The sequence below is a fragment of the Arctopsyche grandis genome, chromosome 10, assembly GCF_051622035.1.
Source record: "Arctopsyche grandis isolate Sample6627 chromosome 10, ASM5162203v2, whole genome shotgun sequence".
Classification (NCBI taxonomy): domain Eukaryota; kingdom Metazoa; phylum Arthropoda; class Insecta; order Trichoptera; family Hydropsychidae; genus Arctopsyche; species Arctopsyche grandis.
Genome location: NC_135364.1, coordinates 1,671,135 through 1,684,577, shown reverse-complemented (window position 1 = coordinate 1,684,577; position 13,443 = coordinate 1,671,135). Strand labels below are relative to the sequence as shown.

Genomic DNA, 13,443 nt, shown 5'->3' with positions numbered 1-13,443 from the left:
TTGCCTTCCGATATTTGCGTTTTCTGTAATTTAACATTCTGTCTCGTCACGGAGAACGATGTTAAGGATCTACTACGTAACGTCATTCTCTTATCCAATGTTACTCCTGGATATTTTATTACTGTTTGCCATTTCAGACTTTCCTCAGAAAGGATTTTCTGATTTAAACTTGGCTTAAGCATTCTAAAAAAGATCACGTTCGTTTTGGTTTGATTGACTTAGTGAGGTATCCCGAAAATTTGGAATACTTTTGAATCCCCTACAAATATGCACAACTTCAATGTAATAAATTTTTTGATTTAATATTTAACTTAATTTTGACTTAAGCGAAAGTTTTGTATTAAATAGGTTTTAAATTAAAAATGTACCTAGATGTTAACATGAAATATTTTCTGTGTGAACTTTAATATTGGATGCAGTGGCGTATTTCTTGCACACGCTTTTGATTTATTTATTGGACACAGAGTTAATATCATTTTTATGGTCCTATAAATCAGAGGGACAATTTCAGCAGAACCTTCTTTTTCAAATAGAGGAGGGGGGAAATCAGAGGCAATTTTCCCCGTTTCCCAGCGGCTTTTATCTATTTTTCGACCGAAATTGACACATCAATTTGATATTATCATACGGTTTTATCATCGCGAACGTGCAATTTCGTAAATCAGTTGTAATTGAAACCATAGTTTCATTCAATGGAATATATAAATTTAGAAAATTATACTGAATTTCGCTCACTGAAATAATAATCTGGTAGTAGTGCTGCCGTTCCACTATCAGTATAGCCGAGTGCACTAATTCAGCTGTATGCTGTGGTATGAATGGAAAATCCATTTTCTCGAAATGGGTCACTTGCTGCGTTCCGGGAAAATTACAGAAAAACCGCGACCAGACTGACAGACCGAACAATAGAAGCTTTTGTATTATTTTTAATGGTCTTTCGAGCAACTTGCATAATGATTGGATCGATGGATCGCCACAATGACGCTAAACGTCATACTTTGTTCGCCGGAAAAGCGCTTTTCTTTCTTTATACACCGCCCGGGAGATTTTCTTAATTGCCGCCCACAACCAACAAGAAAACCACTACTAAAATGAATTTAATGAATTTAAAGAATCATCTCACGAAGTACGTACATACATACCGATAAATAAATGTTACACATTTTAGTTTGTTTGGAGAGGTTATTTAATCGTTCTTCTGTTTAACCGAAGAATTTGACGGTTAAATATTGACTCACGAACGACAATTTGGCTCCAACGCATAATTAACCGTCGTTCAACTTTCGGGCGGGTTAAATTTGGCCTGGTTAAAGTTGAACCGCGGCGCTGAGCCCGATTATTTTGAGTTCAAGTAATTTATATAGTTTACGTATCAGTTTTTAGACTGCGTAAGTTACATCTGCTTAGTTAAAGAATCCCTACATATATATTTAATAAGTATTTTCTGTATTGTTTCAGTATATGGGATCTTTTCCGGTCAACGGAACAGATCAAGCATCCAGGGCTGAACTAGTCACAACACAACTCCATCACATGAAGGTATGGACACACTTACAAATAATACTGATATTTAACCAATATATGTATGAACTGTCAACGGTCATAAATGCTAAACGTCGAAAAATGAATAACCTGAAAACACGTGTCGCACGCGTGCAGAAATACATAATTCATGACGGTTCGTGTGTGTATCGCTTTTCCGACACGACGAAATTTCCTTCTGTCACGCGTATGCATATTTTCCCCCACGGCCGGTTTCCGCGGAAAAACCGGCAGTGAGAATGACTTGGATGGAAAAAAAACACGGAAAAACTACCACCCCTGCAATCTAATCTCATCCGTTTCACTCGGTGAACACATTTATCCTTTTATTAAATTCTCGGCGGGATCGTTTTGCGGCCGACCTAAAATATGCACCCTGGACGGAGCTGGAGAGAGTGGACGAAAGTCGCAGCATTCGAGGGGGAAAAACCTCCACTTCCTATTTCGTACACTTCGAATTCAACCCTCACGAATAAATAAGTTTGCGCCGTATATAATAAAAGTAATGCGCGACAATTTTTCAAACGGAAAAAGAGTGACGAAAATTTGAATAAAAATTCAAAAAACTTTCTTAAAATATTTATAAACATTATGAATTGCACATAAAAAGCATTTTTTCGATTGGCGGAAAGCTCGCTGGGAAAGTTTTCGAATGAAATTGTTTCACGCCGCGCCACTCTAAGGGGAAACTTTAGCGTGCGTTTTTATTTATTTTTATTACGAGGCCGAATTAAAGCGCTTTAGTCCACATTGAAATATGTTCAAGGGGTAGCGAAAGTGTGTGAGGGGTTTTTTTTTTTGCAACGAGAAACTCTGCTGAAACCCCTTATTGCGGTTTTACGTACGAAACTGTGAAAGCGAGCGAAACGATCTCACAATTGAATGCGAACTTTATCCCGGATCGACGATTTAATTTAACAAACTGTAGAAAGGCAAGTTTGAATCGTTTCTATGAAATCGATTATTTTGTGAAGACGATATTCCTATAGTGTTTAAAGATATTTCTCATATGTGTATCTTAATTCTGATGGAATGATTGGCTTGATATTATGTACGATGCTTTATCAAGGGAAAAGTGTTTTATTATCCAGCTTATGTATGTATGTAAAAGGTAGGATAAAATAAGTCAATGTTTTAGTTAGTTGAATGCCAATATATTATACGATACCTACTCATATTCTTATTGATTATTATTAATGAATGTCATTCTTAATCTTTATAGTAACCGTGGAATTTTATTAGCTTTGTGAAATTTTGAAAACAGATTAAAGAATTGATGAATCAGATCGATATTTCAACCAATATATGTTTAAATAAATGTTCTGCGTATTTTTAAGCACAATACATTTTACGCATTATGTACGTATATTGACTTAAATAATTAGTTATTATTAAATACAGGTAAGTGATAAAAATAGTTATGTATAATAAAAGCAATCTATTTGATGAATCATCAAGATATTACTTGTGACATATGTAATTTCAACAAAATATAATGTAATACACGGCTAATGGGACTGTTATCTTTTGATCTAAGAATGATAGTTTATTTTTTTAAATGCGAATACATACATATCTTACTACATTTTTAGGAATTAAGAATAATGTCAGAATCTTTTTCAAAGCTGGCAGTTGTAATTAATATAATATTTATTTTAAAAAACCACGGAAACGTGTTCAGTCGTGTTCAAATCAGTCAAAATCTTGTGGTAGAAATATCTCACCATTACAGAACATCATCTATTATTACTACGTACATATTAAAAATAGGATTTAGTCCACTTTTCATCAAAGTCGACGCATTTCGTTCGGAAAACGATCTGCTAAACCGAGTCTGCCACTTAATGGCATCACAAATCGTGCGATGCCTCAGCCGGATAAGCGAAACCAGATCCCGAACGGATAATCCGAATACGCGTACGGATTAATCTGATCGCTTCTACGACCGCTGAATATTCTGTTAAACCTCGGATCTGCGAGCTGGGAATTTGCTAGAGTGTCTCCAAACTGAAGGAATGCACTATCTGCTATTACACGGACTATGTATATTTAAAAATATGTATAAAGAAAGGCGATTTATATTGTATGAGTAAATATTTACTTTATTTTTATCTGGATGACTGATGTATGCCAACTGAGTATGGAACACAATTATCTGAAGGCCGATTTTTGCGATAAAAGTTTATCAAATTCTGTGTTAAATGTAATCTTTCGAGTACTGAAATGTTTGAAGATTATTGGTAAAAACTTATTATTTTTAAAATAACAGCCAAAAGAATTATATCCAAAAGCATACCATAGGAGTGAAATTGAAAATTTCAGAGGTCAGTTTCTGGTAATCATTGTAAATTTATTGGGCTCAATAGAGCGATTGTCTGATGAGATGTGGCGCCGCTTTGTTGCTACTCGTACTCAAACTTAAAATAGCCAAATTTGGTAAACTATTACACGGCATCTTATAGTTCATAATATGTAGACCATTGATATTGTAGCGTGGGCAAAGAGGAGCTGGCAGTTAATTGCATTCGGGGATTATACACCGCCTAAAGTGCATTCGAAAGTGGACAATGGAGACCCCGGATAAGGCCGAGCGACATCTCCGCTAGTTCCCAGAATCCGGACGAAAGCGTGAGACTGTACGTGGCTGAGACCGTACGTGACTAAACAATAGATAAACAAACGGGTCGAGGACGCTACAGTGAGCCACCTGTCCTTTAAAAGGAACTACATACACTTGGCATGGGGGATTATTCTGGAACGACCGCTGGCTGCGCGTGGACCTTCTTAATCAGTCAATAAATGCTGTGAAGCGACTTTGGCCTTGCATTTGGATCCTCCACCCACTCCTACGCAACAATACGTTTTAGAAAGGCTCAAAGTTCTTTGAAAGCCTTTTTCCCCATCTCCTATGGGGAAAGAACTCCGAGAAATTCCTGGAAACATCATAAAAAGTTGTTGGTGTGATCGTTACGATGATTATTTCGCAAAAAGCAATCTCGCGCACGTTACTAAAATCTCGATCACGGAACATCTGGCACCCAAAAACTCCATCAATCAAAAGCTATCCACGTGAAATATTGTACTAACGAGTGCCAGATATTCCGTATTCACGATTTTTGTGGCAACGATTGTCTTACGCACGATTGCAATTTGCGCAATAAACTGTTTATCGTGTAATCATATGACCAATATTGTATTCTTTAAATAAATAATATAAATTTATATATAAAATTTTAGAGTTAAGTAATAAAGAATGTATTTTTAAATTAGCTGAATAGCCAAAATGATATAAATAAATAAATAATTGTCACAAATCAAACGTTCATATAAAATAAATATCTATGTACTTGTTTTCTCATAAATCATAAGCATAATATTTAACGAGCTTAAAATTAGACTAGCATTATTACCGAAATTTTTCAAAAATGAGTAAATAAAAAAATGTTTTGTCTTCGACGGAACGCCGGAACACAACAATTCGCCAGTTCCATGAAGGGAACAGAATTGAGACGGCGAGTCCGTGCAAGCGAACGACGCGGCGGACCATACTATAAGGGCTGGGCCGCACCGCTCAACTCGCGAACAACTTGGTTGAGGGTGACCAGACCAATGCATGCAGGTAGATGGGACATGCCGCACCCGTCAACTTGTTTGTCGCACTTGTGTGTCGTGCGACTAGTCGGCCGACAAAGTTGCACGGTACGGCCCGGCCCTAACAATCTACTACCACTACCTCAGATAGGGCCGATTCCTTTTTTTGAACTTCGCCAATCCGAGTGAACAATATCAACATGTACAACGATCTGAATTAATTATAATTGAATTGTTGATATTTTTCAATTTAAGGTAAACGATTTTAGGGGATTACACTAATCCCTCTAGTACAATGACAGCACGCCACAAATATAAAAATACTTATGTTGTAAATAAATTGTTCTCTCTTACACAACATTTGGATCATCCTTTATGCATTTACTATGGGCTATATTGTATGTATGTATGTATGTATGTACATATGAACCTATGGTATAGTCTCATTCACCACTCGACAGCTCTAGCTGATAATCAATCTTCTTCGAAGCTTCATCCTAGCGGATATCCATTTCATGTTCTCGCAGCTTCCAGTCGATGCACTCGAGATATTGGGATGTCCTCTCCCTCCCCCTACCCAGTTTCAAAGCTGGTGGGTTGTTTCGGGGGAGATCTGCATACCAATCAGATCGCAGCTAGGCCGATATGTTGTCCGATATTGAAATTCAACCTGCCATTGGTACTCGGCGAGGAATGCCAAGGGTCGAAGGTCCTCCGTTCGACTTCAGATCAGATGAAGTATCCTTTTCTGGCATCGGAAAATACGCTTTAATAAATATGTATGTATGTATATGCCCATTGGTGCATCTGCAGGTCTCGCGAAGATTGCGATCGGAGATTAAAAAGAGAGCATTTTATATTTGAGTGTTGTGCAAAGCCGAGGCAAAATAAAAGTGGTGACAAAAATTTGCTTAAAGATTTTGTGATGAATCTCTTTTTTTAGGAAAACTTTTTTTCTACACTTTCCACGATGACCATTTTCAGAGAAAATTTCCTTTAAGATTCTCCTCTATAAAATTTATCCATCCATTCCGTTTTTAAAAGTTGAACGAATATAAAAAAAATTCATATCGATACGAATAATAATAATTTACAAAAAATAATTTACGGAATAAAAGGAAGGGAAATATGTACATATTTTGTATTTATATATTTTTTTCATAAGAATGCGTTGACAAAAACACACAAATACGAATGTACATACATATTATACATACATAAATGAGCCAAACGTCTGAAATTCCTACTTCTATATATACAGTACCGTGCATGGAAATCACATCACTTTCAATTGTTCGATGTTTTCGTTTTTAATTACATGTAATATACACGAGTTTTTTTATTTGATTTCAACTATTTAACATGTTTTGCGATTAAAAAAGATTATTTATATTCTTAAATTAAGACGAGATAAGAATTAAAAAAAAAAAAAAAACATGTAGGTACAATAGGGTAATTTTATTTATTTATTTCAAATGTCTTTAACTAAAATAATATTATAGTATATATTTTTCTATGAATTTAAATACAAAAGGCAATTTACATAAGACAATAATAAATAATAATTCAATATTTAGTATACCCTCTTTTTGCTTTTATGAAGGCCTCAACACGTGCCGGCATGGACAATACGATTTTTTTTAGAATGTCGTCCGAAATTTCTTCAAACCATACATTTTCAATATTTTTTTTAACTCGTAATTTGCCCGAGGATGTAGTTTTTGTTCCCTTTGCTTTATAAAGGCCCATAAATTATCGATAGGGTATAAGTCGGGGCTGCGGTCTGGCCATTGTAGTGATGAATACCTACTTTCTCTTTGTATTATTTTATGTGTTAACAAAATAGCGGTGCAAACTTAATAAAATGCTATTAAATCTGTTTGATCACATCAGTCACATATTTTAAATACAACTAAATATCATTTTTACCCGATGACAATTTGCAAAATTCCGACTTCAATATATTGTACATATATAGATTTTTTTTCTTTTGTTATTGTATTCGTATATACTTTTTGGCAGCGGTTTAGCTTTGACGTACATATATGTATATTTCGAATCAAAACGACTATTATAGTACGGCGAGCGTTATCTCAGACAGACAAACATAGCGATATTACATATATGATAGGACACATAATTATCGATTGTGTTATTCAAGTTTCAATAAAGTGTGAGTATATTCAAAAGTACACTTTCAAACCCCTTGGGTCTATCGGCTTTGCCGCCTCCCCCAAGTATATTAAATAAATAAAAAAATAAATAATTTTTTTTTGTCTATAAATCACTGTGTTCTATTGGATTTTTCTTATACATACATAAGACATCATTTTCTTATACATACCTATACATTAGCCAGCAGCATAGCCCGGTCGTTAAGCTACTGCCTAACACCGAGAGGCGCCGGGCTCGATCCCATGAGCTGACCTCGATTGAAAATAAATTTTCGAGTATATCTGCAGTGCTGCTGGTCAGGCTTGGATATTTGTGACTCCAGGTCGATCGTTTCCTATCAAAGTTTGCCAATGTTCTCTGATTTCATTGTTGAAATGGTTGCCGACTAAAAATTGGCTAAAAACCTTCCTAACTACTATGTCACCACTATTTGAGTATGATTAATGTACAATAAAATGTATGTACAATTCATATATGTACATATATGTCTCGTTAATTTGCGTGCGTTTTCAGTGTCTCGTAATTCAGCGACTTGTATAATAAAAATGCTGTATTGTTTGTAATTGGCCAGGAAGGCGCAATGGGGTTTTAAATGTAATCAAATAAATAAATAAATTAGACATTTTTTTAATATTGATATTATTTGTTTTTTAAATTTATTTTCTTGTTTATATGTATATGCGTTGCGCGATTTTGTCCCGCGCGGTTTGTAGCAGCATATTGTAGCGTACGGATAGGTAGAGACAAGTCCGCACGTATCAAGACAATAGCACCGCAGCCCAGTTGTTTTTTTTTCATTCATCCGTACCAAAAATCATATATGCAAATAGTAAGTCATCCTAACCAGTTATTTATCGAGCAAAGTTCGGTCTTCTCGATATTTAAAAATATGGAAAATGTATTCATACGAGCGTGCAGAGGGCAACGGCACAATCCACTTCGGTGTGATTTCGGGCGTGAACCCTCCCAGTGTCGAATGGGGGTCTCAACGACCCCCCGAGTCAAGTGGTCGGAAACGTAAGCCAAGAGTCGCAGGGCAAATAAAACCCTGTGCTGCTCTCGAAGGGTTAAGTGGGCGATTCGGTGCGTTTCGCGCTCGGGCTATAATCGCACGCATACCGAACAATATAGAAGGGGGTTGCTCACCACCCCAAACCATCTCGCTTGCGATGGTTCGATGCAACATGCAATGTGGGGTTTGAAGCTATGTACCTATGTACCTTTGAAGCAATTTTTTTTTTCGATTTATTTGTCGGCATCTTGAAATTTGTTTGTTGAATATAAAAAGAATTTGATTTTTTTTGTACAATGTTATTGAATAGGGAACGTGCTCAAACATATAGATGCGGTATTTCTGATTATGCTAGAGCACGTAGTTGGATGATTGGCTTTGGATATAAAAATTTTATGTTGAAAATAATGTGATATTAGTTATATGATATTAGTTTTATGCCCGTTGAAATTTTAACGGGTGGTTTCGGAAACAAATTGATACATGATTAAAAATATACATAGTTACAATACGTATAGTAATAATTAATCGGAAGCGGAATTATAACAGAAATCGGGAATCGTAATTGAAGCAGGGATCGGTATCCGGAAATGAAAATGGAGTCCGTATCCGAAACCGGAAATGAAAAAGGAATCAGGATCTAGAACTGAAAAAGAGATCGGGATCCGGAATTGAAACAGTAATCGGGATCCGGCTGCCGCCCTTAAGAGGGCTGGACAGCAGCGCCTTGTCCATATAAACGTACTATACTTCTGCCTACCTCAATTATGGCACTAGAGAAATTATTTTTTAATATGCTATGGATATCCACCATTGGGGTGCATCTATCGTTTTATTTTTTTGATTAATTATTTTTTATAGGAGCTAGGAGCCGCCAAACATCTATAAAATTGCCTCTTTTTTACACCCACGAAAAGAGTCTAGCGTGGTTATTTAACGGTCGATTTTTAAAAAAATACGCTGATAGATGCACAGAAAATATCTTTCTCATACCGATGATGAAATTTTTTTAAAAATTGGTTCAGTTTTGGAGGAGAAAATAGTAGAATACGAAACCTCGATTTTGTCAATTTAAAACACGTTTTATCTGGTCGAAGCGCAACTGTCGCATTCACTCAATATGTATATTGATATATATTGTCGCATTCACTCAATATATACATACACTCAATATATATATCGAAGAAAGGAACGGTGACAAAATTAAGGTTTCGGGTGTACAGCCCTCTTAAGCGGCCGCCTAAATTACTTAATAAATTAAAAAAATCAAAAATAAAATAACAACATTGCCAAGTTTAGTCCGGTTTGTATAAAAAAACTACAGAGAACGTATATCGATTGATTTATCAATTCAGCAAGTGTTGTACACATTTTATGTATTTGCCCTATCTAAAAAGTTCTTCAACTGTTTTAGAGCATTAACAAGTAATCTTTATTGGATGGGATTTGAACCCGTGACCACTTTTTTCAAAGCATTATATGCTAACCTAAAATTTTTATATGCTAACTAAAATTTTTGTTAAAAAAACTCAAGTAAAAAAAAACTGTAGTAATAAAATAATGTACTAAAATATAAATAAAATAAAAAGGCAATTTAAACAATATTTCAACTACATTAATTTTTTACTACAGTTTTTTTTTACTTAAGTTTATTTTATTTTATAATTTTATATATCTTAATATAATATACAAAACTAAAAGGTTAGTATTTAAAAAGGTTTTTTTTACCAGGGTTTTTATTTTAAAATTTTTAGTTTACTAGTTATATAACCGGAGTAGAACTTTTAAATCAGCTGATAACTAATAACCAAAAATAAAACTATCACTATCACATATATTAAGCCTGTATTGGTTAGAAAGTTTGTTTCGATTTGAGGTTATGGGTTAAACGTCATTCTGTCAGATTCACTGAACAGTGCTGCCATCCTGCATAAAGGCCGGTGTGGCAACACCCAAGACCGTTGGCTCAGCAAGCCTCCACAAAACTATAAATATTTATTTATTAGAGATAACGAGAACCTATAAAGCAAATTTTATAAAATATAAAGTGAAAAAAGAAAAAGTTATAGGTGTTTAAATAATTAAAATTTGACAGCGAGATGGCAGGGCGAAAAGTAATGAAACTACCGATGTGAATGATGAATGTGACAGATAAACGTCACCGTGTAATACGATGCAGTATTTTCAAATGTGTCTAATACGATATTTTTTCACCATCGTAATTGCGGATGATACCTTTACTTATATTGATGACCAAAATGAGCAATATGGCAAAGTATGAAAACGATCGGATAAGTTCAGTATTTGTATTATGCTTACAAGTCTGGTCACAGTGACTTACATGAGTTATTGTGTGTATTCTCGCGATGGTTTCTGTAACAAAAAAAATCACCCAAAAACGGGAACGGGAACAGGAAAATAGTAATGAGTGGAATTGCAGCGCAATAATTTCAAATGTGTTCACGTCGCCAACTGCGTTGTTAGGGTAAAATAAACAAATAATTGAATAATTATTTGTTTATTTTTTTAAATTTGTTCGTCGCCTGCATTTTTCCGACAAATTATCATTACTGCAATTTAATTTGAATTTTAAACACATCGAGAAACGGAAATGGGAACGAGAATGGGAATTACATGCGAGATCACACAGCGGTGAATGTGGCACGTGGGTTTTTTTTAGATAGTTTTAAACATATTAGAAAAAATGTGACGTTCATGGCATGCGTGCACAGGATCAGACATGGAACGACCGACACGCCCCGCCACGTTGGATCTTTTCGGTCAAATTGTATGTTTGTATTTATCCTTGCTTGGCAGTGATCGATAACGGTGTATCCCATATTTGAAGAAATGGAGGAGACCACCCACGTCGAGGAGCCATGCACGCGGTGTGCCGTTCATCGCTGTATGCTTTCGCCCTTATTGTGGCATTGCAACGCATTCCAGGTTCAGCTAGTCTTTTATATAATGTATTGGCCAATGACTCTCAATGTTGTTGGAAGTTGGACAGGTTGACAAAAATTAGTTGATAGTTAATTAAGCGATCGATTATCCGGCCATTAGTTGGAGTGGTTTCGGGCTTTCAAGAGGCATTTGTGGGTGGTGGAGATTTAAGCTCCCCCGTCATGTCTAGACGGCATTCCTCTCATAATGCCAGCCTGGAGAACAATCCTTGTTTATTTTCTTCGATGGCCGACCCCTGCTACTCCTCTCTCTCTCTCCTCTGGATGAAAAAAAACCGGTTCCGGATATCTTTTGGATAAACTGTGGCTCCCTCTCGAGTCCAGATACAAATATTCCCCCGGCGTTCCGGCTCGTTGTGCGAAAGCGGATGTAGCGATGCTAGCTTAAACGAACCGTTATGTTTTCGCGAGATGATTTCTAAAATCACTAGAATAGTATGCATGTACGTATAAATAAGCCTCGATATTTTTTACGATCCAATTAAAAACTAACCGCAATTAAATCAGACCATTTAAAAATCCTCGTGTTTGCCTAGAGACTTTTTATAATTGATTCCACTTTTATGTGGTTCAAGTTTAAGTACGCAAGTACCTTTTTAGTACTCAAAAGACTTGCTTGAATTGTTCCCTATATATTATACATACATACATATGTACATATTATATGTAAGCTTCTCCCCAAGTTTGCTCCAAGGAATATTATACAAGTCTATTTGACCGTTGGATATTACGAAGCTGTGTGTACAAGTGCACTTGATTGAACTATGTAATTTTATGTTTTTGTACGTACTTAAAAGTATGTGCCTTGCCTCAGGTTGTTTCAGTTTATGAGCATGCATTTTTATGCCTTTCTACATAAAACATATCATAAATGCGTGTAAAGGGGAGAGGAAAAGTGTTTCGCAACGTACCAGTCATAACGGGGTGAGTTATTTAGTGCAGGTGCACTGTGTGAACTTTCGTAAAATTATCGTGGAAGCAATTTCCTAAAACTTAAAGAAAAACCTTACTAACCAATTCATGAACAAAGCAACAAGCTTGCGCTGTTTATGAACTGAGTCACTTTTTGACGTTTTCACGACCTAGTATGTACATACCTTTACGTTTATGAATCTATAAACAATGGATTGAATTATAACACCAAACACCACCTGAACATAATGGGTAGTATATTTTGATTAAAAAATCCCATTTGATTCCCATTCTCCCCCCCCCCCCCCTCTCCCTTCCCGTGCAAATGTATTTATTGTATGTTGTGCGTTCGAAGGGGATCGTGCGAAACGAGTACTATGTCGTTATAAAGTTTTCAATCAGCATCGTGGGTACATACGGGGTTTGTCGAGGGTTCCAGTTGTGTGGGGGAGCACAATGGAGCCGCCCTGGGGCCTCCATCTTAATGGGTACCCCTGTTTAAGCGGCAAACACTGCCTTTTCAAGCCCCCGCCCTGTCGTCGAACTGTTCCGCTATTCAATATCTACGCCCAACACAAAACTGTAATATAATACTATTGCGTTTCAACTTGCAAACAACTGTTTCTCACTGCCTGTGGTGCTACATACATACATATACATATATACATATGTACATATATATCATTATTATTTTACACAATTACATTTCTAGACGCTTTCCAGTCGCCTCGTTCATGGATAGTCTGGACAAGTTGAGACCTATCCGAACAGGTCGAGACAATAGCCACGCCGAATTAACCTCTCCGCCTGCTGATACTAAACTTTTTACCTGCCCTTTAAAAGGTCATACCGTGAGGACCTCTTAGGTCTGACAAAAAAATGCTGGCCGGCTCAAAGGTGCAGCAGACTTGGCACGTGCCTAGGGCGTCATAGACAAGGGACGCTGCGAGTTTATAAGCGCCCCATACTACATCCATAATCTCATGACTGTTATTCTTACAATAAAAAATTAAAACAGCTGATAACTAAAAATAAAACTATCACTGTTTGATATGTGTACATATGTATATCAAGCTTGTATTGGTTAGAAAGTTTGTTTTGGAGGAATAAACAATGAAATTTGAGGTTATGAGTTGCAGCCGGAAATACATATGTATACTCATTTATGCCGGGAACCTTACAGTTTAGAATAGTTTATTAATACTAAGATTGCTTTAATGATTTGCTTTAAGAATAGTTTATCAATGT

At 36.0% G+C, this 13,443-nt stretch overlaps 2 protein-coding genes across 2 annotated transcripts in view; one reads left to right on the top strand and one right to left on the bottom strand.

The window, feature by feature from the left end:
- The window catches only part of LOC143917913 (EGFR adapter protein-like), a 217,275-nt gene that overhangs the window by 36,765 nt on the left and 167,067 nt on the right, over nucleotides 1-13,443 (top strand). The window contains exon 3 of the mRNA XM_077439538.1: nucleotides 1,459-1,539. Within this exon, the coding sequence (XP_077295664.1) occupies nucleotides 1,459-1,539 (81 nt within the window). The remainder of the gene's footprint in view (nucleotides 1-1,458; nucleotides 1,540-13,443) is intronic.
- LOC143917917 (kelch-like protein 35) overlaps nucleotides 1-13,443 on the bottom strand; it is a 225,487-nt gene that overhangs the window by 119,606 nt on the left and 92,438 nt on the right. The window lies entirely within an intron of this gene.